Source organism: Cyrtonyx montezumae, unplaced genomic scaffold, assembly GCF_038088225.1.
Source record: "Cyrtonyx montezumae isolate F1298 unplaced genomic scaffold, pur_monq_1.0 scaffold_17, whole genome shotgun sequence".
NCBI lineage: Eukaryota > Metazoa > Chordata > Aves > Galliformes > Odontophoridae > Cyrtonyx > Cyrtonyx montezumae.
The window spans coordinates 21,070,198-21,096,882 of record NW_027071903.1 but is presented as its reverse complement, the minus strand read 5'-3'; the positions used below and the strand labels follow the sequence as shown (position 1 = coordinate 21,096,882).

The following is a 26,685-nucleotide window of genomic DNA, read 5'->3' as shown; positions in this document are numbered from 1 at the left end:
CTTCCTGAAGGGGGGTTGTGGTGAGGAGGGGGTAGGCCTCTTCTCCCTGATAAGTAATGACAGGACGAGAGGGAATGGCCACAAGTTGCGCCAGGGAAGATTTAGATTAGACCTCAGGAAGCATTTCTTTTCTGAAAGAGTGGTCAGGCACTGGAATGGCCTGCCTAGGGAGGTGGGTGAGGCACCGTCCCTAGCGCTGTTCAAGAAACGTTTAGATGAGGTGCTAAAGGATTTAATTTAGTAGTTGGGTAGAGATAGTGATAGGAGGATGGTTGGACTAGATGATCTTATAGGTCCTTTCCAACCTTATGAACTTAAAAACTTATGAACTTATGAGAGAGGGCTGGAAACAACTACACACTTCAAGTATTCTGAGTGACATAACATCTCTTTCCCCGCTGCTGCACTCGGTGGTGTTGAGCAACCTAAATCCACGCTAGGGACGAGGAGAACATCGCAAGCGACTGCTGGCCTAATGCACAGGGAAGGGGCGGGGGGGTGGAAGAGGTGTGGGTGCCAGCAGCTCAGGGCACGGGCACCACACGCATGGTGTTGGTGTATCCAGAGCCAGGGCGCCAGCCAGTCAGCACGATCACCAGGTCCCCGGTCTTGAAGAAGCCACGGGCTTTACCTGGAGAAAAAGGAGAAAGCATCAGCACTCAGGCCCCCACCCCCACCTTTCTCTCGCTTACTAAAGCGAGCCTGGTTTCCTGCTGGCAGCTATTTCAAGGCTGCTGCGACAAAACCACTGTCCCATTTCCCCACCAGATGCAGATTCCCCACTTACGCAACCCCAGTTCCCCACATCCCAACAGCAGCGGCGATGCCGTCCCCGCACCGCGGGTCCCACTGCCGCCCCACGTCACTCACCGACATTCATGCCCAGGTTCACACGGAGATCCACGTCCTCCGCCCAGGCGTCGTGGGCCGGCTGCTTGCACAGCACGGGGAAGATGCCGCGGTAGAGGTGCGCCTGACGCGCTGTTTGGTCATTGCGGGTGACTGCGATGATCGGAGCCCGCGGGCGGTACCGGGACACCAGGTGTGCAGACCTGCAGGGACAAGAGGCACAGGGTGAGCCACCTCTGCCTGCAGCACGAGGATCTGCCCGTCATCCAGGAGAGCTCTGCCACTTCTGGAAGCATCCCTGACTGTGATGGGGGACGCTGGCACTGCATCTTGAAAAGATTCAAGCTCTGCCAGCTGAGCTCAACACTCAACTCATCTCTCAAATTTAGCAAAGGGGCTGAGCAATGCCAGAAGAAAAAAAAGAGACCAGACCCTAACTGGTCTTGTGGGGGAGACCACCTCACCCCTGGGTTTGAGTGCCACCCACACATTCTGGCCACAAACATTTGTCTCCACTCTACATGAAAGGGGCTAGCTGCCATTTATTTGGTGCTCTGCAAGCTCTCCTTGGCAGCTCAGCAGGGTCCCTGCAAGTTCCCACTATTCTCATGAATCCCTGACTTTATGAGGTGGAACAAGCCTGCACCAGCAGCACGGCCAAGGTGGATGCTTCCAGAGGGCAAAAGCTGTGTCAAGAGAAGAAAGAGCCACCCCAAAACATCGGTCTGACCACAGCTCAGCCATGTGTTTAAGTCCCCAAGGGGCAGCCAACATTTAACACATGTTCATCCTCCCACCTGCCCCAAAAGCAGATGCACTGATGAAAGCAATGCTGAAGCAAGTGCCTTCATCTGGTCTCAGCACGGGGAGCACTGGGTTCCTTTGAAGGACAGTGGCAGCCACGTGCAGGGACAGACACCAGTGCCTCCATACCGCAGGCAGCACACGCTGGGTGGCAGCTACAGCCTCCCCTCCCATGGACTACACTTGTAGAACCAAAAAGGGATGAAAGCTGCACAGCCATGCCACTTACAGCTCCATCTTTCTGACATAGATGCCAACAGCCTCACTCACTTTTGCAAACCTTGTTTTCCAGAGCCAAGCTCAGCAAGAACCCGGTTCAAAAGCCCCCCAGTCACACGTGCCAGCTCTCAGACAATCCTCCCCACACCACACAGCAGCTCTAACAGACACAGGTACTCCAAGGCTGTAACAGAATCCACAGCTAAAAATATTCAAATACCAGAGTTCAAATCTTTCCAAAAAGGTCAAGTGTAAGACTGGAACCTTTCAGAAACTTAAGAAGGGTATCCAGAACTCAGCACTCAGTCGTTCCTCATCTCGGCAGGAAGTGGCTGCTTCAAATCATTCTAAGCTGTACGGGCTCTTCAGGCAGGCCATGCCCAGCATGCACACGGTCATGTTTCCGTTGCAGCACTAGTTCTGTTGCCAGCTCCTTGTGAGATACTCAGATTCTCTTCCAGAAAGTAGGTTGAGACTTATGGTCCAACACACTTTGAGCATGGCTCCACTAGATGGAAAAGCTGCTCAGAGCTGGGCTGCAGCTGTGCTCTGCTCCCACTCCTCAACATCCAGAGCAGTGTATCAGCAGCTGTGAGCACAGCTGGTCTGAAAGCCCTCCCACAGCTCCAACTTGCATCACTGCCTCACCTGCAGCCACAGAGCTGGGCTCAGCCTGCAGTGCAGGAAGCTGGATGCCTGCTTCTTCAGCAGGACTCCTCCCAGGCAGGCTTTGGGAAGCTTGTTAAGAACTTCTGAGGTATTCAGTTCCCCCGCCTGACAATTCTGGTTAAGTATTCTGTCTTCACCCCTCGTGTTTAGGGGAGCTGGGCTGGTGCCCAAAAGGTTCAGCAAGGTAGCAGCCAAACCACAGCTCCTTCAAGAGAAGGAAGCCTTGACTGAAAGAAGATTCTGCATCTGCTTGAACATCTAACTCTAGCGCTAACTCGAGGACTTCTTCCTAAGAAGCTGCAGCACTTTTTCCCTCCACACTTCCAACCAGTGCCGCTGGCAGAGGAGCTGTGCAGAACAGGAAGAGGCAGGGCCTGGTGCCCATGCCACGCTGGCAGGCTCGAGAACCCGGTGCTGCATTATGTGTAGGTGTTAGAGATGTCTGCCACCTCCCCAGGAACCGTCGCTGGCAGAACCCAGGCTTCACCGTTACTGCTTCACCTCAAGGCACTGTGTGGGTCGCCTTCCCCCAGCTCCGACGTGGAGCCAGCGTGACCCGAGGGAACCTGCCACCTCCTACCTTCCAGACTTGGTGAGGACAATAATGGCCCCGCTGCAGCACTTGAAGGACGCTTCCACAGCGCCAACAGCAGCGGCCTCGGTGGGGTCGCAGTTCAGGGAGGTCAGGCGACGCAGCTCCTCAAACAGCTGCCTGTGAAAGATGGCGGCCTCCGCCTCGCGGGCGATCTAGAAGGGTGACACGCATTCGGGAAGACAACGCTCATGTCAGCCACGCAGACAGCACGGGGCAGGGTGATGTGCTCAGTCAGCTTCTGACTTCCAGGAGAGTTGCCAAAGAGCCAAAACCAGCTTTCAGCACCACCTCAATGAACGAGCAATCTGAACCTCCAAGTTTTTCTCCCAGATGGGTGGCACCTCGCCCAGCTTAGCCCACACTCGAGTGCCATTCATGCCCAACTGCCAGGCACTCTTGCTCTGCTCCTACCTACGTGGGGTCCTGCCCTGCAGATACCAGAGCCACACGCTGCTTGCTGAACGCCTGCAGTGTTAAGCATGGCCTCATTCACGCAATGACTGGCACGCAGCACGCACCTAACCCACATGCTGGGAACGAGCATTGGTTACCTTACACGGCCTAAGTCTCTCCCTTCTCTGAACCCTACCTGCCGGACTCAGTCATAACTATCAGAGCTGCTGCAAAGCATTTAAAGGAGGCCTCCACCGCGCCTGCTGCCATGGCATCAGCAGGGTCTCTGTGGTGGACACTGTGGCGTAAGATTTCTTCAAACTGCTGACGATGGAACATTGCGGCCTCAGCCTCACGAGCAATCTGCAGGCCCAAGGAAGAAGGGCAGAGAAGAAAAGAAGAAAGAAAAGAAGGAAAGGTAGACCAGAGTAACATGAGATCACGTTAATTTGCTTAACTGTCATAGTAGTGCATGCAAGAGGATACTAAAGGTCAGGCTGCAGAACACTCTTTGGCTCTCGGGCTGTTTGCTTGCTGAATGCAATGCTGCTCATCACAGCACAGCTGCCCCACAGCATCCAGCTGGCAGCATTTCAATAGCAGAACTACTGTATTTTGGTCTCTTCTCAGAGCAACCAAATGCACTCTGCTTTTCAGGGACTGGAGTATAACCCTTCAGACCACACTTTTTTGTGGCTGCTTATTTCACTTCCTGAAGGTTCTTCCCTAGAAAGAACCTCCAGGCTTCACCAAGCTTAACCAAGAGCCAAAGAAGTCTCACCTCCAAGTGCTGTACTGACTTCTCTTTCAGTAAGAGAGGAACAAGCAGAAGCAAGCCTTCCTTATAGGGCTGTCCCACCAAGTGCAGTGAGGTGTTTATGCCAGGCTCAGATAGACCACAGGTGCACATCTGAAGGCTAACTGATCACCTGTGCAACAAGCTATTGACCATGACCTATTCATCCCAGTAGCCTGAGAACTGTTCACATTAAAAGACAATTCCCATCTCAGAAGGCTGCACTCGGCCTTGACAACCTGATAAAGAAGGCTTGCACAGACTATAAAAGCATGCACAGGCTGATCTTCTCAAGGACACTTCATCCCCTTGCTCCCAAAGTTGAACAGCTGCCACACAAAGTGGGACAAGCTGATGTTAAAGCAAAGAATGTAGTGCCACTGTCATGAAAGCTTTGTACTTGGATTCCCTTTCCAATAAAATTTTGCTAATGGATTATTTTTCATGATGCTGGAATTATCCCTCTCCCACAGATAACAGTTTAAGCCAAAGTCGTTAAGTGTCTTATGTCTAAATATAACAGGACACGTGACAGACAGGAACACGAGTCCAGAGCCAGCACACCAGTCCTAAAGCACACAGTTCTGTTTCTGCTGGCTTCACACTTACTTTTAGGTCAAGTGGAATATATATCTCTACTAAGCAGAGGGGCAGCACACCTTCAGCTCCCAGGCCAGAGACAGGCAGCTCCACACTACATGCAGTGTGAACCTGAATTTAGGGGGAAGGCTGCTTCCCCACTGCCAAGAGGCAGAGCGTGTCCAAGTGCCTCTTCTGACAACAGCTTCAGAAGGGCACAGCAATTCTTCACTGCAAGTAAAGCCAGCCCTGATGTGCATGGAAATAGTTCAAGCATTTGTACTTGGCAAGCAGGTAGAGATTGCACTGCAGGGTGGAAGTGTGAGGAAGGGAAGTGGAAGAGCTATGCACACCATGGTCCTGTTAGAAGGGCCACGTCAGCATCTGACAACCAAGACAACTGTGGATCATCAGCTAGAAGTGTGGAAGGAGGCTCATTTCAAGAAGTAGGAAACTGCCTGCCCAACATTTGGAAACTCGCTGCCAAACTCAAAGCACTTTTTTTGCTGCAGAGGTGCCAGTCAGGAAATAAAAAGTTCATTCCTACAAAGCTCACTGAGAAGTGATTGCTATGTAACACCACACAGCAAAACTCAGAGAGAGAGGTTAAGCCATTTAAGTGGTACAAAGGGTGCAGACCTTGCTTGTTCTCAGTGCTGATGACTTTTCTGCTGTGCTTACACATTTAACAAGGTAAACCTGGATTTGCTTCTCTGCAGAGCAGGTGAAAACTTTCAGTACAACTCTGGAGCCTGACAGAAGGAGCACCATTATCCCCAGTTCTGCAGGAAGAAGGAAGTACATGCAGGGGATACTGAGCTACAAACTCAGGTTGAGCTGTACCTAAGCTTCCAGCCAGAACTGCAACATCTGCAGCAGTAAGTTTCCAAATCTTGGTAGGAAGATGTAGCCCTCAATGTAGGGCCGAAAGAGCAAGGAAGAACTTGAGTCCACAGTTTGCATTCAGTTTGTAATGCCAGCAGTCACTGCCCAGTAGTTACAAAGGCAAGTTTTGTTATTTGCCACATGAGAAAAACAGCACTCCATGCTGACCAGATAAAAGATGTTTAGATAATGCACTGCAAACAGAAACACTAGCTCAGTGCTTTCATCTGCATCACCTGAACTACAGGTGAAACTAACATGACTCACAGCCCTAGCAAGAGGGGAAAGCCAGTACTTCTAGATACTTGGCATCAGGATTTCTGATTAACTGAAACACAAGCTGGGTTAACTTGAAGCAGAGCAGAAGTTTCTGGCAGTTCAGGCATGTAAAAACATGGTGCTGTCAGCACTCGTGCAACAAACATTCCCATCACCAAATGCACCAGGTGCTGGATGCAACACTTCAAGCCTCCCCATTTCCCACCCCCTCCCAAACCACAGGAGTCAGCCAATACTTTGTTATCTAGAGATACACTGCTTTAACAAGCAGCTTCCTGACCTTGGGAAAGATTAAGGCATTTAAAACACTGAAGTGCATAAGGCGTTCAAAAAAATTCACACCAAGGTAGCAGCCAAAAATCCTTTGCCTTGGCCTTCAATCAAAATAAAATAGGGTTCAACTAAAGTTTTAGACCTCTGAGCACTACAAAGCAGTTCTCAGCTCCACCTGACAGCAGCACACTGCATTCAACACAAGGTTCCAGGCCCTCAGAACCACGCAGGTAAAGTGAACCCTGCCATGGGAGCACGGACCAAAGAACTGCAGCTTTACTTTACTGTGGTAAGGTGCTGCCACCTAGCACCAGGCATTCACATCTCAGGTGTGGGCTCACATGGAAGACAGAACGCTGCCACTTGCACCAGGATGGCTACTCACAGCGTGCTGCATGCGCACGGCCTCCAGCGGGTAGTCTCCCTTGGCAGTCTCCCCAGACAGCATGATGCAGTCTGCTCCATCCAGAACTGCGTTGGCAACATCACTGCCCTCAGCACGGGTTGGGCGAGGCTTCTTAATCATGCTTTCCAACATCTGCAGAGAAACAAGTTCAAAGAAGTCAGGACACGGCAGGAAAAGCAGCTGCTTTTCCACTAAAGCACCTCATTACACTTGTAAGGTACAAAGTCAGGCTGTCAGGGAGAGCCATTTTTCTGTAGTTAGAGAGCCAAGGAGTCTGCTCCCTAACAAGCTTTGAATTAAAGCAAGAAAAGACAGGACACTGTGCCACTCCACACTTACTCCTTTTTTGAACTGGCACAGCACCAGAGATGCTGAATTCTGACTCTCCAACTTTTCTTTGGACCAAGCCTGGGTGCTGAACTCTCCCATCCCTGAGGTTGCTACTAGCATGCCATTCCAGTTGGGAACACATGCCTAGTACATCCAGATTCTCACCTACTGACTGCCTAGAGTCAGTCTGCACTATCCTATCACAAGCACGCACATCTACACTGTGCCCAGAGCAAGTACAGCTAGAAAGTCAGTCCTAGCAGTGCCTGAGGACTGTCTGCTTGTGACCCACAGTGAAACACAAACCTAGAGTGTTGGCTTCCTCCCCTCGCCTGCAGCTCCCAAGAAGAGATCATATTGTTTTCCGAGTTCTTGCTAATGCAACATAGTGGGTGCAACTTTTGTAAGACCTGGGACACAGCAACTCAGAGCAATCCTTCTGTTAGACACAGATCTCTAAGGTACTAATTGCAAGTTATTTTTCCCCAAAATTTGTTTGGTCCCAGTCCAAAAGGCTCACATAGTATGATGCTTTGAGTTGGTAGAGCTCTCAGCAGCCAAACCTTACTGGGGAAGATCTCAAATCCTTGGAGTGCCTCAAGATGAGCTGTTCAGCCACTGCAAGACCTCTTGTCTCTCACATCTTACCCTCTAGGTAAATGCCATCAAGGACCTGTCCCCAGGACCTCCCCACAGCATGCAAGGACAGCTGCTGACAGTGCCCTGCTAGACCCACACACATCCAGCAATCACAAGCTAGCTTTGTGTTCTGAGCACCTGAGTAGCACAAATGATGGGTTTGCCAGCCCTGTTGCAGCGCCCAATCATCATCTTCTGTGCAAGGAACACTTTCTCAGCAGGGATCTCGATACCCAGGTCACCACGGGCCACCATAATGCCATCGCTGGCCTCCATGATCTCATCAAACCTGACAACAAGAGGAGAGATTTGTTATCCCCTTTGAGGGTAGACCCTCTGCTCTGCCCCCGTTTCTGAAAGGAAGCCCTGCTCTGGAGCCAGATGCAGTCACCCTGTCAGCACACTGACCTTCCAGGTGCCATTTTGGTATCCTGCAATACCACAGTAGGAGGAAGAAAAATGAGGTCAAGCCATAGTACAGTCTCTTAAGCCATATATAAACAGATTAAGAGGACCAAGAGTTCATCTGCAACATCTTGGTCTGACAGTTTGTCACAGATTCAGTGATTCCATATATTTGCTCACCAGTTTGCATCTAGAACTGCGAGGTTTGAACTCACATTCACTACAAAGAGTGATGCAGATTTCTGAGGAGCTACAGCAGGAGGGCTGTGTCCTGCTGCTACCAAGTGAAGGACTTCCAGTGCCACTTGTGCAAAGCTCACCTGCGCACACCTTCATGATTCTCAATCTTGCTGATTATCTTGATGTGTTTTCCCTTCTCCCCTAGCACCTTCCTGACAGCATGGACATCAGCAGCTTTGCGGATGAAGGAAGCGAACACCATGTCCACATTCTGCTCCACACCAAATTTCAGGTCCTGAATGTCCTTCTCTGACACTGCAGGCAGGTCCACAGCAGCACCAGGGAGGTTCACTCCCTTCTTGCTCCCAAGCATGCCACCATTTTCAACTTCAGTCATGACAAAGTCCTTGCCTGAAACAGATGCATTCCCACAGTCAGAGTGCAGCAGGATGAGCTCTGGACCAGCAGCTCCCACACCTCCTCCCTGACAGAGCTGCCTGAGAACAGCAGTGTTTACAGCAGCCACACATAACATACACACACCACTGCTCTCCTTGGGACTCCCGTAACACACGAGCTTGCAACTTACCCAGGAGCACAGCACTATACCACAGTGCTGCTTTTGGGAAAGATGCCTTCTCTTCCCCATGCAGGAGATTGGGGCTGCCTCCCTCAAAGAGCTAGCAGGCTACATTTCTCCACACAGGCACCCCATAATATCTAAGCACCACACCTGCACTTCCCAGCACACTCTGGGGTTACAGAAGACACTTTAAGGCTAGAGCAGCTTTTTGAACCACCATGAAGAAAACACTGGGGAACTAACTTTCCCTTGCATTACCTGTAAAGCTAGTTCAGTTTTGAACTATAAAACACAGGGTTTACATTGTAAAATCTGTTCAACCCTGAATAAAAAGTATAAATCAGCATAGTTGCATAGATATATGCACGTTCCTCACACATCCATCTCCAGGAGAGGGTTTGAGAGGTAGTTAGTGAAAGCCAGCTCCAGCTAATTACTGCAGGCTGACCTTTTAAAGTCTCACAGCACCATTAAGCCTATCTTTAAGGCTGAACATGAACCATGCTGGAGGAGAGGAAATCACAAAGACTCTTTAAGAAGAACAAACAGGTAAAGCTAGCACATCCTGGGAGGGTTGGTTGCTACAAACCTTTCTCCTTAACCAGCAAGGAAATGAGACCATCGTCCACGTAGATTTTGCTGCCCACATCTACAACTTTGATGAGGTTCTTGTAGTCGACCCACAGCACATGCTCATCGCAGTTCTCCATGAAGGCATTGTCCAGGGTCACTTTGAGAGATGAGCCCTTCTTGAGCTCCACCTCTGCTGTGCCACTCTGCACATCAAAACAAGTATTTCAGAAAAAAACATCAGCAGATGTGCAGACTCAATACAACTGCCAGACAACAGTCATTTTGTTCTTATAAGATAATCCATGTTTGGGAAAAGCAGGCCATGGGAACAACGTTATCTACTCTTAGGCACTGGAAAAGGTGGGGAAAAAAAAGAGCAACTTACTCCCTTGATGAGTCCAGTTCGGATTTCAGGTCCCTTGGTGTCCAGTGCAATAGCCACAGGTCTGTAGGTGATGGGGTCAGAGGCAAAGCTCTCTGTAGCCTCTCGCACGTTCTTAATTGTGCCCTCATGATACTGGAAAGGAAAAGAGACAGAAGCTTTCAGGCTGCTGCTACTCCACTGCTTGTGCTACATACCCTGAACACTAGTCAAGCATGGTCAAACATCAGCAAGTGGACTGAACACCAGGAAAGCACCACAGCTAAGTGACAGCTGTACTGACTGCTGCCCTCTTCCCCTCAGAGCTTCAAAGTGAGGTGCCACTGCCCCAGAGGCTTTTGACCTCATCCGCCCCACATGGAATCAAGGACTCTGCTGTCAGACATATGGGTGGACACTTTTACAACTCTGGCTCAAATCTCCCCTAGGGATAAGGGACTTACTCAGAGGATATTATCCCTTTACGTATTTGCATTTTATTTTGAGAGCTAAAGCAACCACAGTCAGAAGTTCAAGGCTCTGTCACTGCACATCAGGCTTCACAACCTTTCCACACGTGCAACAGCATTTTGCTAGTACTGCCCACTCCACAACAGTTTCACAGGGAAATTCCCATCCCAATCATCTCAAATAAGCTTCAGATGATCATCAAGTCAGTTTGCTATCTAGTTTAAACAACACTAGAGATAAGCTTGGCAGAGTTATGCAATCCTTGGCATGCTCCTGAAGATAAGAAATGCCCTTTCCCCTCCCTGCAGCATGGGCTGACGGCATGCAGCCTGGATCACCTGGCTGCCCTCACATCACCTGCCTTGGAATCAGGAAGGTGCAGCTGCAGCAAGCTGTGCTCAGGTCAGTGTGCACGCCCTCAGCCAAAAATACACCACAGTTAACTCTTAAGAGCAGAGAAAAAAAATAAGGTTACTGATCAAGAGTTCAAGTGGACACTGAGGAGGCACCTGGCCCTTCCACACACCACAGCTGTAACAGAGGCAGCACAGGAAGCATTGCTGAGCAGAGTCACCAGCCTTATCTGCTCCCAGTCACCTGGGATGTTTTATTACTTGATTTATTACTTGATACAGAGCAATGACCAGCTCTGACTTCCTTGAGAAGTATGTATGTGACAGGAATGCTGACATAAAGCTGAAGTAAAAGCAGACTTCCTTTAAGAAAGAGCTTTGAGGCCTAGCATCTGGTGGCAGTTGTTAACTTGAGCCCTGTTACACATTTTAGGATGAACACTGGAACTGGGCATGTAAAAACCCCAGGCAACTGTGGTGGGCAATGTTTGAGGAACCAGAAGGGAACTCAGACAGGTTACAGCTGGAAGTCAAATTGAGGAAGGAAATTGCAGCAAGACCAACTGGTGTCACCTAACCTCCATCTAAACCAAACATTCAATTGGGCTGCACTTCACCCAACACCAAGCCACATTCCCTGTCCTTCACCTCAGCTGACAAGCACACCAACCACAGCACTGTGCTGAGACAGTTGAAGTCTGGCCACAAACTCCCTGCTGAGCCACCTGGCCAGCAGCAGCACATGACCACTGTGTGGTGAAGTCAGTCCATACAGCCCTTTCTGTCAGCTGCAGCCTGCACACTGCTGCTACCACAGGCTAATACAGTCATGGTCTAACGGTTTCTGCAGCTAAACATCAGACCTTTTGATTTCTGCAGTGCCCTGTGGCCTTTAAAGGCCATGAGGGTAAGAGGTCGAACTGTTACGCACCCCAGGGCTCACGGTTCACTAAGTAAAGCCACCAGACAGCTGTCATTTGGTTACAGTTTGACATTTTGAAAGCTGGAGGGCAGCCAGCATAAAAACTTGCCTCAACACTAAGGGTGGCATTCTCAGCAACCTGGAATGGGATCCTTTGCTCCTCCAGTGTTGCTGAGGATCTCATCTATTTATATCAAAAAGGGATCGTCCACCACAAGCAGTGTTGATTTCTTCTGACCTTACTCTCAGGGGTTTATTGCTTCCCCCCCAAGTGACATGCTGCTAGCCTCATGACTACCAGGGACATAACCTGAGCAGCTGGTAGCCAAGCAAATCCAGGAGCTCAATCCCTTCAAATATGCACGATAACTATTCCAAATGACTTACAACATCCTTTTGAGACAAGGTTATTCACCAACTGCTTGCAAAACCTCCAGCAGTAAAGCAGGGTCAACAGCTGCTGGTTATGTACTCCTGCAGAGGTGCACAATTAACTCAGAGACAGCAGTCTCATAAATAAAACAAGAATTCACTTCCCCACAAGAGTGGGGAAGAAGTGAAGGACCTCAGATATCAGCTACCTGGCTCCCAGGTAGAGGTAACTGCAGAGAAGGATGTGGAAACAGCTCAAGCTGGTTCCAAAAAGCAATGAAATGTTATCAGCAGTCTCAGAGTTTTGGTATTTACAGCTGGCATGCTTCCCTCAAACATAAAGCTGAAGTTTTATCTTCCTATATTATCACAGATACTTAGGAGCAAGCTGGATTCCCTCTAGTCTCCTCTTGCAAAAGGAAAGGAAGGGATCAGCAGTCACAAGTTTGGGGCAACATCAGCCCCATCCCCACCCTTACCTCGTGGGTGCCATGTGAGAAGTTGAGGCGGGCAACATTCATTCCAGATTTAATCATTTCCTTCAGCTTATCCACATCACGGGAGGCTGGGCCTAGAAGGAGGAAACAGTTTGAATATTAACTCAATATAAATCATAAGATAACCCACAAACACCAGGTTGTTTCATGTGGAGGGGATAAGCAAAGTATAGTGGATACAGACTTGCTCAACACAAAAGCAGCTCCTTTGTCTTAACTTGACTTTGGGAGCTCATTTGAACCCAACCAGTTCAGACTTTGCCGGATTTACTCCTAGCAATAAAAGTGGGCAGGCAGGCATGGGAAAGTTGTGTTGTTTCAACAGACAGGCACAGCCTTGGCAATGGATGAAGGCTGAAGCCGTCCCACAAGTTTTACCAGCACAGGGATTCACAGCCTAACGTGAGCCACGTACCGATGGTGCAGATGATGCCGGTGTTTCTGGCAATGGTCGGCTCGGAGTCGATGTCCAGGCGGCACATGTGCTCCAGAAAGGTGTCCGCCATGGCAGCGTGCAGCTGCTGGGTCTGGATGAAAGCAGTCCCTGCATCATGGTGCTTCGACATGGTTACTGGAGTTCGGTGTCTGCAACAAAGGAAAATGGCACCAGGTTTAGGGATCAGCCCTGCTCACTCACCGTGCAGAGACACCAACACACCCACGTGATGAATATGGAGGTAACAAGAAAGCTGCTACTGGGTCAGACTATCGTTATGTTCCTACTCGAGAGTCTTAAGATACAGGCAAGACACACTTCTATTTAAACGTCATTCCCCATGTACACCACCCAAAGCTCACCTGCCTTCTATGCAGTTCCCTTCATAGCTTCTCTTCATTGCCAGTCTTCCCCTGGAGCTACACAACACAACAAAATTCAAGCGCTTCAGTGCACAGGCAGCGCGCTGCCCGCTCCCTGCACGCTGTCAGGCCATCTCCACCAGCAGCCTGGGGACCGTGCAGCCGGCCTGCTGCACGTGGGGACGCACCTCATCACACCCACAGCACCTCGGCTTAACCCAGCCCTTAAGCCTGGGCAGATAAGCAGACTTGACTTGATTGAACACAACACCGGGGCACACAACGCGGACAAGACTAAAGAACGGACGGCCCTGAATGTCCTCGAGAGCCCTCTTCCAAATGAAGAGGACACAAAGTCTCATGCAGCTCCTGCAACTGCAGGGGGCAGGAAGCCTCCACAAGGCTCAAGGCTGGTTGTTTCTGGGAGTAAGAGACTCCGTGCTTGCCTCAATGAGAGCACCCCTACAACAGCAGGGAAAGTCCAGACCCCATGAGAAAGCCGAAATGAAACCCACAGATATACTGCAACAGAAGGAGGACCCCACGCTGGGGATTTTGTCTTCAAGCAGCAATGCAGCTAAAAGCTGCCTGTCCTCCTCTCCCTGCACACTTCTGCATTTACACCCAGGTGGCAGAGGACTTTGTGCCTGTGCTTGCTGGCTGGGCAAGGCTCAGCTTCTTGGTGTGCTGGTGCCAGCACCCTTGAGTGCACTGCTCCCCAAGGAGGGGGAGCTGCCCGCCCTCAGCCATGCAGGGATGCACTCCATCTGCCACAAAAATGAAGTTCACCAAGCACACTGCACCTCCAGCTGCACAGAGCATGAATAAACCAGCAGCTCCACCAGAGCCGGGCTGAGCAGAAGGGAACTGCAGGAGCACAGAGGTCCCTCGCCGCCGCTCCCCCCACCTACGTGCCGATCCTCTCGCAGGCAGCCCTGACTCACCACCGCCTCATTGCTGCGCGAAATGGAGCGCAAAGACAGGCCAGCAGAAACCATAATTTGTCCTGGCAGGCGTCCTTCACCTCAGCCCTGCCAGAAGCTGCTGATTCACTCGAGTCAGTACAAGAAAGCCTGCCCACAAGAAAGCCTCAACAAAGACGACTTATTACGGGGATGCCCGCTGCTCAGACCTGAACACGCTGTTTCAGCCCTCTAACATCTGCCGCTGCATCCTGGAGCACCTGCTGGACAGTGCTCAATGCCTCTGCTGGGAAACTGCCTCAGCAAACGGCAGTGAAAGGCCCCGCGTGGCTGCAGGGAATGGGGTCCAAGGGAGAGGAGCACAGAGCACAACTCATACCTCCATCCCCAGAGCAGTGCCTCGTGGGAAGTCCCCACCCACTCACATCATTTGTAAGTGTGATTTTCAAGCCCCAAAGGCTTTACAATTGTATAAAAAGGGAGGAGAGATAGACTGCTTTGAGTAAGAACCCCCGAGGTTCTTCCAGGGAATTCAAGGAGATGAGAGGCACAGAGATGCTGTGACCTTGCCCAAGGGGAACACAAGAAACGCAGCAGCAAAGCTAAGAAATCCCAGCCACCATCTGTGTGGCCACAGCCCTGTGTTCCTGTGCTTCCTCCTGCACCCCACACACGAGCAGCACTCAAAGGGCAGGTTTTATAACCCCAGGAGGAATGCCTGGCATTTCCCACTTTTTGCCTTTTAAATCAGCTTCTCAGGAACACCTGCAGGTGCTCCGAGGGACGGGGAGAAGTAATACCTTGCAAAGCCTGATCCCCTGCACAAAGCCGCTTTCGGCGTAACCCTCAAATCCCAAAGGTATCACCCCGCTCCAGGCAGGGCACGCTCAAGATGGCCGCTGAACGTTCCAGAAAGGCAGGACCGCTGGCGGGCAGCAACGCGGGGTGACTCAGTGCGAGCTGCAGCACAGAACCTCCGGCTGCGGCATCCCAGCCGTGCCCCGGGGCAGGAGGGAGGGGCAGCCCCTCCCCCACCCCCAGGCACGCACAGCAGGCCGCCGGCACGCCGAGCCCCCTCGAAGGGAGGGGAGGATGACTCCCACTGCGGGAGGTTGCGCCGCAGCCTTATGCAACTGCAAGATGGCCTCCCGAAGGCAGCCCTCGTGGGGCCGGTCGGGATGGGTCCGGCGAGGCAGCGGGCGGGAGCACGAGCGCCGGGTGCCTCCGCTAAGCGTGGCTTCGCTGCGTCCGCCCTTCCTGGAGGACGAGGGCACGGCGCAGGCTTCAAGTACGAGAAACGAAGCAGAAGCGACAAAGGGCAATTTATCACGAGGGTACAACTGGGGCGCGCGCGCCTCCCAGCATCACCAAGCAGCGCTCCGCAGCAGCACGGCAGCCCATGCCGTACGTGCGGGCCCGCACAGCGCGGCACCGCCCCCTCCCCCACCCCGAGCCGCGCAGGGCGGGCACGTGGCACGGCGCGGTGCACAGCCCCGCCGCGACTCGCAACGCCCGAGCGTCGCTCCGGGAGCGGTTCTGCGGTTACCCCCCCCCTCCTCCTCCTCCTCGGGCAGAAGGATGCCGTACCCCGAGAGGAGCGCTCCTGCGGACCTGGCCCGGCACCAAGCGGGCTCCGCTCGCCGCGCCGTCCGCCGACAAAAGCCCTCCTCGGGCACACGGAGCGTGGTAGGGGTGGGTGGCGGCGGCCGCGCGCGAATGAATGGACCCGGGCATGGGAGAGCCGAGGGCCTCCAGAGGAGCCGAGCGGGGTCCCTGCACGTGGCTACGGCGCTGCCGGCTGACTCAGCCAGGGCGGGCGGAGCGCTGTGGGAACCCATCCACCCACCCACCCACCCACCCGCCAGCGCCGCCGTTACACAGCCGCGTGGAGCAGCGGTCGACACCGCCCCCTTCCCTCAGCTCCTCTGCCCTGATCGTCATTCTCCCGCCTGAACGTCGGGTCCGGAGATGATGACGACGAGCGGCCTCGGCTGCCCGCTCGCCGCCCTCCTCCAACGCCCTCCCTGTGCGGGGCCGGAGGCCGCCGTTACCTCCTGGTGCTGCTCCCGCCGCCGCGCCCCGCACCCGTCCTGTCCGAGCGCCGCCGCCGCGCCCCGCACCCGTCCTGTCCGAGCGCCGCCGCCGCTCTGCGCGTCGTCCCGCCGCGCCGCCAAGGTGATCCCGGCCGAAGCGCCGCCCCGCGGATCCCTCCGCCCGCTGCGCAATAGAGGGAACGGCGGGACTCTTTTTTCCGGCGGACGCGCAAGCTGCAGAGGAAGCGATGCGTCACTCACGAGCCGCGCAGCCAATCAGAGGGTGGCACAGCACGAGGGGGAAGAGTGGCCGCGGACTTAAAGGGACCGCGCTGCTCTTAAAGGGGACGCACTCCTCTTAAAGGCGCCGCTCCCCTCTGCTCGCCCACCCGTGCCCCGCGCCCGCGGTACCTGCAGGGATGCCGGACGGCCGAGGGACGCCGTGAAGCGGCTCCTGCTGGACCCTGAGTCACCCCGCAGTGTCTTGCATATGTCATTGGGATTGTCCCCAAATTTGGGGGACAAAACAGGTGTCCCAGGGAGAAAAGGTCAATGCACCCACGTGGTTTCGTCGCGCAAAGCCCCCATAACGCAGCGACGCCCCATGGAAGGTGGAGGTGCAGGGGGAGACGTGCCATCCCCCAGCTGCCAGCCCTGTGGTCTGGGGACAAAAATAGACACTTGGGGACAAAAATAGGTGTCTCGAGTTACAGAACGGGCCTGGGCACCCAAACTTGTCAGCAGCCATCGTGTCGGTGTCCCCATGGCTCTGGGTGGCACAGGGTGAGATGTCCCCAAGCCATCCCAAAAAAGGGGACAGAGAGGCGGGGACATGAGAGCACTGTGCTGGAACTATGGGGGCATCGTGCAAGCAATGGAGGGACCCTGCGCTGGGACTGTGGGAACACTGCTGAGGACATGGGGGACCCTGCCTGGACGTACTGCGTCGGGACCGTCGGGACTCTGTGCTGGGGACTTTGGGGACAGCGTGCGAACACCGCGGGGAGGGACCCTGCACTGAGGTCCTCTTGGGATCCTTGTCACAGTGATGTGGGGCCCACCGTGGGCACCCAGTGCCACAGCCATGGGGACACTGTGCTGAAAACGTTGGGGACACTGAGTTGGGATCATAGGGACCGTACACCGGGGACCCTGAGTCAGGACCGTGGGATCCAACATGGGGCCATGGAGATCCAAAGCGGCCACAGCGCCATAGGGACTGTGAGGGCCCCTATGCTGCAGGCACAGTGAGCGGTGCGGGGAGCAACGTGAGCCCACGGGACCCAACGTGGGGCCGCGGGGGGTCGGGGTTAGGGTCGGGGGTCCCCGCGGTGACGTCACCGCCGTCGCGGCGTTGCCGGGCGACGGAGGCGCGGGGCCCTGACGTCAAGGCCCGATGGGCGCCCGCCCGCCCGGCGGCATGGAGGCGGCAGGGAGCGGGCCGGGCCGCGGGCAGCGCTGAGATGGTGAGGGCCGCGGGCGGCCGCGGGGACGGGGGACGCGGGGACGCCTCGTCCGGGGCCCGAGGGCGGCGCCGGGGCCGGGCCTGGCGCGTAGACTGCGCTGCGGGCGGCGGTACCGAGCGGGGACGGCCGCGCTCGGGGAGGGGGGGGGGGGGAAGGCAGCGAGCGCGGGGCTGCGGACCCCCCCGAACCCCCCCGAGTCCCCCCGAGACCCCTGCACTGCCCCGAGCCGTGGGAGCCCCGCGGGTGGAGGAGGGAGGGGCCGAGGGAGCTGCCCCCTCCCCATCGGTTGTGGGGTCCCTTCGTGGTAACGGGTGCGTGCCCACCCCACCCCGACCTGCACCCCAAGCCTGCAGATCACAGTCTGCGCCCTAAACCTGCATCCATAAACCTGCACCCTGCAAACATGCATCTCCAGAACGTGCATCCCTAAAGCTGCACCCCAAACCTTTATCCCTAAAGCTGCACCCCAAACCTTTACCCCTAAAGCTGCGCCCCAAACCTTCACCCCTAGCCTGCATCCCAAACTTTCACCCCTAAACCTGCATCTCTAATTCTGCACCCCAAACTTTCACCCCTCACCTGCATCCCAAACCATCACCCTAAACCTGCACCCCATACTTTCATCCCTCACCTGCACCCCAAACCTTCACCCCCAAACCTACATCTCTAGTTCTTCACCCCAAACTTTCACCCCTAACCTGCATCCCAAATCTTCACCTCTAAACCTGCACCCAGCAAACCTGTCTCCAGAACCTGCATCTCTAATTCTGCACCCCAAACCTTCACCCCAACCTGTATCCCAAACCTTCGCCCCTAAGCCTGCAACCCAAACCTGCACCCCTAAACCTGAACTAGCAAACCTGTGCCTCCAGAACCTGCATCTCTAATTCTGCACCCTAAACTTGCATCCTCACCCTGCACCCCAAACCTTCACCCCTAAACCTGTATCCCAGATCTTCACCTTTAAACCTGCATCCCAAACCTTTCCCCCTAAGCCTGCACGCCAAGCCTGCACCTGCAAACTTCCAATACAAGCTTGCACCTCAGTCTGCAACCCCAAACCTGCACTTCAGACTTGCACCCCAAACCTTTACCCTCCAGTATACTCCTGCAAACCCGAATACTGAATCTGCACCTCCAGAACCTGCAGTTCTAAATCAGTACCCCAAACCTTCTCCCCAAACCTGCTTCCCTAACCCCGCATCCCAAACCTGCACCCCTGAGATTGCTGGCCTAAACCTGCACTTCCCAATCTGCACCCCGAACCCCAAACTTGCACGTCCAGAACCTGCACCCCAAATCTGCTCCCCCAAAGCTGCACCCAAACCTTCACCCCAAACCTGCGCCTCTCAGTCTGCATCCCCAGGATCTGTACCCCAAATACACACCTTCCAAATTGCACCCCAAACCTACGCCTCTCAGTTTGCACCCCTAAACTTGCACCCCCAGAACCCATACCCTACATATGTACCTACAACCCGGACCCCAAATATTTACCCCATGTCTGCACCCCCAAAACTTAGAACCCTCAATCTGCACCTCGACATGCACCCCTAAACCTGCATCTTGCAAATCTGTATCCCCTAACCTGTACTCCAAACTTGCACCTTAAACCTGCATCCCAAAACCTGCACCCCCAAATGTGCCCCCCAAACCTACACCTTTCAATCCATCCTACAGACCTGCAACCCCTGAAGCAGTCTGAGTGCATCCTGTCATTCTGTGCCCTGCAAAGCTACACCTCAAACCCAACCCCCCAGAAACTGATCCCCATCCTTAAACCTAACCCGGTCTGCCCCTCCAGCACCTCAGACTGCCCCTGGTCACCTAGACAAGTTCCCCAAAAATATTCCCCCCCCAAACTCCCCCCCTAACCCTCTGCCCCCCATCCCTTTTCCCACAGGACCTCAAGGGCCAGTACTGGACGGACGATGACTCCGATGGGGACAATGAGTCCGAGGAGTTCCTCTATGGGGTGCAGGTAAAGCCACCATGGGAACGAGTGCCACCAGGGGGCTCAGGAATCCCCTGTCCCCTTTGTGGGGCTGTGGGGACACCGGGGGTGATGTTGCTGCTGCAGGGGTCCTGTGCCGCCGACCTGTACCGGCACCCACAGCTGGACGCCGACATCGAGGCCGTGAAGGAGATCTACAGTGAGAATGCCGTGTCCGTCAGGTGGGTGCTGTGACACCCCGGGGCACCTGGCTGTGACAATGCCTTGTGACCTGGTGGTGGCACCCCCAGGACCCCGACTCACGCCTGTCACCGTGCCACGTGTCGTTGCAGGGAGTATGGGACCATTGACGACGTGGACATCGACCTCCACGTGAACATCAGCTTCCTCGATGTGAGTCCCCACGGTGCAGGGGGTTCTGGTGGGGTAGCACTCGGGTCCCCACATCCAACTTGGTGTCCTCACGGCTGTCCCTTGGCAGGAGGAGGTGGCAACAGCATGGAAGGTGCTCCGGACGGAGCCCATCGTCCTGCGCCTGCGCTTCTCCCTCTCCCAGTACCTCGATGGCCCCGGTGAGTGCAGCCAGGCAGTCAGGTGTCCCCATGCGTGAGCACTGTGCTCACCAGCAGCTCTCTGCCCACAGAACCGTCCATCGAGGTCTTCCAGCCATCCAACAAGGAGGGCTTCGGGCTGGGGCTGCAGCTGAAGAAGTGAGAACCCAAACGCTGTGGGGTGGCGGGGAGGGGGCAGGTCACCGTTTTCATACGATCATAGAATTGTTTGAGTCGGAAGAGACCCTTAAAAGCCATCAGTCCAACCCCCTCTGCAATGAACATGAGCACCTACAGCTCCATCAGGGGCTCAGGGCCCCCACCAGCCTGAGCTTGGCTGTCTCCAGACATGGGGCACCACTTCCTCTCTGGACAGACTTTGTCCCCAGGTTGGCTGTGTGCCACATGTCCCTGTCATGCCATGTCCCTTTGCTGGCCTTAAATGCCCCAGGGCAGGATGGTCGCTGGGTTTCCTTGGGATGGAGGAGGAGATGGGCACCGCTGGGTGCTGGCATCCTGCCTGGGCACCCATGTCACCTCTCTGCCAGGATCCTGGGCATGTTCACATCGCAGCAATGGAAGCACCTGAGCAACGATTTCCTGAAGATGCAGCAGGAGAAGCGGCACAGCTGGTTCAAAACGAGCGGCACCATCAAGAAGTTCCGAGCTGGTCTCAGCATCTTCTCCCCCATCCCCAAGTAAGGTTCCAGCAATGTCCCCACCTTCCCCAGTGCCTCGGTTCCCCCATTTGCTGAGGAGAACAGGAGCTCCCTGAAACCCCAAAAGCAGGAAGGTGTAAATTCAGAGCTGAATGTATGGGAATGGAGGAGCCGGGAAGGAAACGGCCTTTTGGGGAGGGTGATGGTGACAAGTGTCTCCTGGGTCCCGTGCCTGCAGGTCACCCAGCTTCCCCGTCATCCCGGACTCGGTGCTGAAGGGCAAGCTGGGCGCTCCCGAGGTGCGTGTCAATCGCCTGATGAACCGCTCTGTGTCCTGCACGGTGAAGAACCCCAAGGGGGAGGTGTTTGGCTACACCCCCAGCACCCAGGCAGGTGTTGCCCCCTTCAACATCCTGGTGGGTGTCAACCCCAGCTCGGGGCTCGCTTTGCTCTCCCTCCCCTTCCCACGTGGCATCATGGGCATGTGTCCCCGCTGTCCCTCTGGGATGGCCTTGGGGGGGGGGATCCTGATGCTGTGTGGGGTGCGTGGGAAAGGGGTAATGCATCTGGCACTGCTCCGACTCCGTCGCAGGTTGGTGGCCACTGCAAGAACGTCCCCACGCTGGAGTACGGCTTCCTGGTCCAGGTGAGCACCCCATGGCACCGACCCCACTGTCCCTTTGCCACTCCTGGGGCCGCCACAGTGCTGACCCAGAGCCTTCCCCACAGATGATGAAGTACGCGGAGCAGCGCATCCCGACACTCAACGAGTACTGCGTGGTGTGTGACGAGCAGCACGTCTTCCAGAACGGCTCCATGCTGAAGGTGCAGCGCTGTGGGACGGGCGGGTGTGCGTGTCACCCCGTGTCACCGCCACTGAGCGCCCATCCCCTCCGCAGCCGGCTGTGTGCACCCGCGAGCTGTGCGTCTTCTCCTTCTACACCCTGGGTGTGATGTCCGGTGCAGCAGAAGAGGTGGCCACAGGCGCTGAGGTACACGGGGGGTGACACGGGTGGGTGACACGAGGCTGGAACCCCCAGGGTGACCCCGGGACTGTCTCGGTGGCCAGGTGGTGGACCTGCTGGTGGCCATGTGCCGTGCTGCGCTGGAGTCTCCCCGCAAAAGCATCATCTTCGAGCCTTACCCCTCCGTGGTGGACCCCAACGACCCCAAAACTCTTGCCTTCAACCCCAAGGTAAGCAGCGGGGTGGCATCAGGGCGGTGCTCCCCAGCACTGGACACTGACAGCCTTCTGATGGCCTCCCCACCGCTGCCCTGCGTGCAGAAGAAGAACTACGAGCGGCTGCAGAAGGCGCTGGACAGCGTGATGTCCATCCGGGAGATGACCCAGGTATGCAGCTCTTCATCCTGACACCATTTTGGTTATCTACGTGGGATTTTGGTGCCCATCTCCATCACGGGTTGGTGACGTGGCTTTTCGTGGTGCTGTGCCTCTGCCAGGGCTCCTATCTGGAGATCAAGAAGCAGATGGACAAGCTGGACCCGCTGGCACATCCTCTTCTGCAGTGGTAAGGCCAAGGGTTGGGATGAGACAGGATAGAATGTGATGGAATGGTTTGGGATGGGATAAATAGAATCAAGGGATCATTAAGGTTGGAAGAGACCACTTAGGTTATCTAGTCCAACCATCAAGCTGTCCCCACCATGGACACCTACCACATCCCTCAGTGCCACATCTCCATGGTTCCTGAACACCTTCAGGCATGGTGTCTCCACCATCTCCCTGGGCTGCCCGTTACTGTGCCTGACCACTCTTTCTGACAAGAAATCCTTCCTAATATCCAACCTGAACCCCTCCTGGCACAACTTGACACCACTTCCTCTCATTCTATCGCTGTGATCTGAGAGCAGAGGCCGACCCTCACCTCACCACAACCTCCTGTCGGGGAGCTGTAGAGGGCAATAAGATCCCCCCTGAGCCCCCTCTTCTTCAGACAGACCCATCCCAACTCCCTCAAGCCGCTCCCCATAACACCTGTGCTTCACACCTCTCACAGCTCCATTGCCCTTCTTTGCTCCAGGGCCCTGATGTCTTTCTGGCAGTGAGGTGCCCAAAAATGAACGCAGCAGGGCTAGGATGGGTTGAGATGAGTTGCAGTGTGATGTGATAGGACGAGATGCAGTGGGATGGGATGCAATATGATGGCATGGTATGGAGTCAAAAGTATTTAGGAACTAGTGAGATGGGACCACTGTCTCATCTTCCTTCTCTTCTGCTCCCCCAGGATCATCTCCAGCAACAGATCCCACATTGTCAAGCTGCCTCTCAGCAGGGTAAGTGGCCTGGCTGGAGCTGTGTGTGTGTGAGCTGCGCGATGTAGGGTGTGGGGTGTAGGATACAGGAGGTGGGATGTGCAGTAGGGAAGTGGCTACAGGATGTGCGCGCACAGTTTGAGATGGAGGATGCAGGATGTGGGGTGGAGGATGTGGGAAGCTGAAAGAGGGATGTATGGGTATTGCGTGGGGGTGTTAGGGCACGGGATGCAGGTTGTGGGGTCTTGTGCACTGTGGGGTACAGTACTGGGACAGAAAGCAGAGAATGCTGCGATGGCGAGCTCCTAGAAATCATGGCCCTCCTAGCACAGCCATGCTGAGGGAGGTGCAGGGCTGGGGGCTGCCGTGCATGATCTGTGTCCGTCTGTCCGCCCTCTCTCCTCGTCGGCGCTGCCCTTGCTCTCCCCTTTCCACTGGTAGCAGCTGAAGTTCATGCACACCTCGCACCAGTTCCTCCTGCTGAGCAGCCCCCCAGCCAAGGAGGCCCGGTTCCGCACCGCCAAGAAGCTCTACGGCAGCACTTTCGCTTTCCAGTGAGCAGCTGTGGGGTGGTGGGGGTCTGGTGGGATCCCTATAGGGCGCTGCGGGGCCAGGTGCCGTGGGGCTGACCCCGGCTCTTGCAGCGGCTCTCACATTGAGAACTGGCACTCCATCCTGCGCAACGGGCTGGTCAACGCCTCCTACACCAAGCTGCAGGTACTGCTCGCTGACACCGATTCTGGATCCGGGCAGGTGGGGAGGGATGTGGGCAGCCCCAGGGAGGCTGTGGCCGTGCCTCGTGCCCAGGCTGCCGCGGGTGCCGCGTTGCTCACCCCAGTGTTTTCCTGCAAGCTGCATGGAGCAGCCTATGGCAAGGGCATCTATCTGAGCCCCATCTCCAGTATTTCCTTTGGATACTCAGGTAAGATGCTGCCCGCACCGCTCGTCCTGCCTGCGCTCCCACCCCGCTCCCTGCATGGCACAGAGGAGCTGCATTGGGATGCTCAGGTGTCCCAGCCACATCCCACGTCTTTGTCCCGCACTGTCCTCGTCCCAACAAATCAGGGCATTCTGATACGCCCTCTCAATCACTGGGGGATAAAAAAACAATCAGTGGGCATTTCCTGGGCTGAAAAAAGGACTTTGAAGTGACGCGAAGGCTGCTGCTTCATGCCAACTCCAAAAGGCGCCGCTCCCACTGTGGAGGTTTGGGTTTGCCTGCAGGATGGAGCTCCTGGCGTGGCCATTCCTGGGGTTTCTGTGACACGTGTCTCGCCACCGTTCCCGCGTCCCCCCACGGTGCTGCTGCCCGGCGGCGGCGGCTGTATCCCCACCCTGGGTGCCCCTCGGGCCGGGAATGACGGCTGTGTCACTTGTCCACAGGGATGGGGAAAGGGCAGCACCGGATGCCTTCCAAGGACGAGCTGGTGCAGCGGTACAACCGGATGAACACCATCCCCCAGGTGATGGGGCGGGGGCACGGGGCGGGGGCTGGGAGCGGGCGGGGGTGACGCCGGCTGCTCTCCCTGCAGACGCGCTCCATCCAGTCCCGCTTCCTCCAGAGCCGTAACCTGAACTGCATCGCGCTTTGCGAAGGTGCGGGGCCACGCGGGGCGGTGGGCCGGCGGGGTCGGGTGTGCTGGCGTGACGTCCCCATTGGGGACGGCCCCCACCTGGCGGCCCCTTCCCTCCGCAGTCATCACCTCCAAGGACCTGCAGAAGCACGGCAACATCTGGGTCTGCCCCGTCTCGGACCACGTCTGCACCCGCTTCTTCTTCGTGTGAGTGCCAGCGCTGTCCCTGCGCTCACGCCCACCCCGCGGGCGCCGCTTACGGTTTTCCCTCCAGGTACGAAGACGGCCAAGTGGGAGACGCCAATATCAATACTCAGGACCCCAAAATCCAGAAGGAGATCATGCGTGTGATCGGGACTCAGGTGTACACTAACTGAGCGGCGTGGACCCCGCTGCGGGGTGCTGAGCCGCGGCCGAGGACAGGAGCTTGGGGTTGGCAGCGGGCGGTGACGTGCGGGGACACGGGCGGGCGGCAGCGGGGCCACAGCTCCTCCCTGAGCAGCGGGGAGCAGCGGGGAGCTGCAGCGTCCCTTGTCCCCCCCACACCCCGTCCCCGACCTCCTCGCATTTGTGGCGATGGCGTTTTTATCGATGAGAAACTGAAGCAAAAAAAAAAACAACCCAGCCAGTGGAACACGCATACACACACACACACACCAAAAACAAAAACAAAAAAAAAGAGGAAAGCGAGCTGTTGTGCTGTAGTGGTATTCTTTGAGCGCATTGCTGGGCTGAGTGCCGTGGGGAGGGGGTGCAGGGAGAGGATGCGAGGGCAGAGGGATGGGGGCATGAGGATGGGATGGAGCTGCGGGGAGCGGTGGGCACGCAGGGAGGGATGGGTTGTAGTGCAGTGATGCGGCTGCTCCGGAGGATCACTGTGGTGGCAGCACGTGCTGCACAGCAAGTTTTGGGCAGCTCAGCACAGAAAGGACACGGAGGTGCTGGAGCAGCTGCAAAGAAGGGCAGCAAGGCTGCGAAGGGCTTGGAGAGTGTGCCCTGTGAGGAGAGACTGAAGGGGCTGGGGCTGCTCGGTGTGGGGAAGAGGAGGCTGAGGGGAGATCTTATTGCTCTCCTCAAATACCTGAAAGTGAGAGCGGGATTGATCTCTTCTCACTGGTGACTGACAGGATGAGGGGAAACGGCCTTCAGTTGCACCAGGGTAAGTTTAGGCTGGATATCAGAAACCACTGCTGTACAGAAAGGGTTGTTAAGCACTGGGAGGGGCTCCGCAGGGACACGGTGCAGCCACCACCCCGGGGTGTGTTTAATCCGTTTGGATGTGGTGCTCAGGGCCGTGATGTAGTGGAGGGCTGTTAGAGTGAGGGCAGTATGGTTGGGTCGTGGCTGGACTCGATGATCTTTGAGGTCTTTTCCAACCTGAGTGATTCTGTGATCCTATGATCACATCGCGGAGAGCAGATTGTTGTGCACTGGGCCACGCTGGGGCACCAGAGGGAGGAGCAGAGACACCCAGCAAGAGCGGCACCAGACTGTGCTTTATTTCAGCTGAGACAGACACCAACAGTGGCAGAGGTGCAGCCATCAGCACCCGCAAAGCCATGTCCCACTGCGGGGAAACAGCAAAGCCCGGAGATGCGGGCAGGGCGGAGCAGAGCTGGGATCACACCGAGATGAACCCAAAATAAAAGTCCCTCGGTGGCACACTGCTTCAGGAAACAGCAGCTCCTGGGAAACCCACGAAGGAAAATCTGCAGAGCAGAGGCTGTGGGTGCAGGTCGGTCCTGGTGGTGGGCAGCACCTCCTCCTCCCGAACGCACGGCTGGCGTCGCCCGGCTCCCGGCAACCATTGCTCAAAGAACAAACCAAGGTGACGACTTTGACAAAATAATTTTATTTCACTTTGCTTTGTTTCCGCCGAAACCTTCACATTTTTTTTTTAATTATTATTATTTAATTGTTTTTGGCTGAAAAAAAAACCCAAACCAAACCAAACCAAAAAAGAATTCACAAAAGAGCCAAAGAAGCAAATCGCTTCACCGTCTCCCGCAGGCGACCGAGG

At 55.4% G+C, this 26,685-nt stretch overlaps 2 protein-coding genes across 6 annotated transcripts; one reads left to right on the top strand and one right to left on the bottom strand.

Moving 5' to 3' along the window:
* Window positions 1-339: 339 nt before the first annotated feature.
* PKM (pyruvate kinase M1/2) lies at window positions 340-16,256 on the bottom strand. Of its 2 annotated transcripts, none has more exons than XM_065733674.1 (11): window positions 16,206-16,256; window positions 12,849-13,018; window positions 12,416-12,507; window positions 9,843-9,974; window positions 9,474-9,660; window positions 8,442-8,712; window positions 7,855-8,005; window positions 6,727-6,879; window positions 3,726-3,892; window positions 871-1,052; window positions 340-631 (listed from the first exon to the last, which is right to left on the bottom strand). In XM_065733674.1, the coding sequence occupies exons 2-11, from the start codon at window positions 12,997-12,999 to the stop codon at window positions 525-527; spliced, it is 1,593 nt and encodes a 530-aa protein (XP_065589746.1). In that variant the 5' UTR covers window positions 13,000-13,018; window positions 16,206-16,256; the 3' UTR covers window positions 340-524. The 2 variants fall into 2 exon arrangements, with proteins under 2 accessions (XP_065589746.1, XP_065589747.1); XM_065733675.1 differs by lacking the exon at window positions 3,726-3,892 and adding an exon at window positions 3,122-3,288.
* Window positions 16,257-17,582: 1,326 nt separating this feature from the next.
* On the top strand, window positions 17,583-25,074 carry PARP6 (poly(ADP-ribose) polymerase family member 6). Of its 4 annotated transcripts, none has more exons than XM_065733661.1 (22): window positions 17,583-17,653; window positions 19,557-19,634; window positions 19,734-19,828; window positions 19,940-20,000; window positions 20,089-20,179; window positions 20,251-20,317; window positions 20,707-20,856; window positions 21,056-21,233; window positions 21,410-21,463; window positions 21,547-21,642; window positions 21,717-21,809; window positions 21,887-22,012; window positions 22,103-22,168; window positions 22,279-22,346; window positions 23,064-23,112; window positions 23,536-23,645; window positions 23,736-23,808; window positions 23,944-24,013; window positions 24,475-24,554; window positions 24,624-24,687; window positions 24,788-24,872; window positions 24,940-25,074. In XM_065733661.1, exons 1-22 carry the CDS (start codon window positions 17,651-17,653, stop codon window positions 25,040-25,042), a joined length of 1,860 nt encoding a protein of 619 aa, XP_065589733.1. In that variant the 5' UTR covers window positions 17,583-17,650; the 3' UTR covers window positions 25,043-25,074. The 4 variants fall into 4 exon arrangements, 3 of the variants coding, with proteins under 3 accessions (XP_065589733.1, XP_065589732.1, XP_065589731.1); XM_065733660.1 differs by having other exon boundaries at window positions 23,533-23,645; XM_065733659.1 differs by having other exon boundaries at window positions 23,736-24,013.
* Window positions 25,075-26,685: the final 1,611 nt, after the last annotated feature.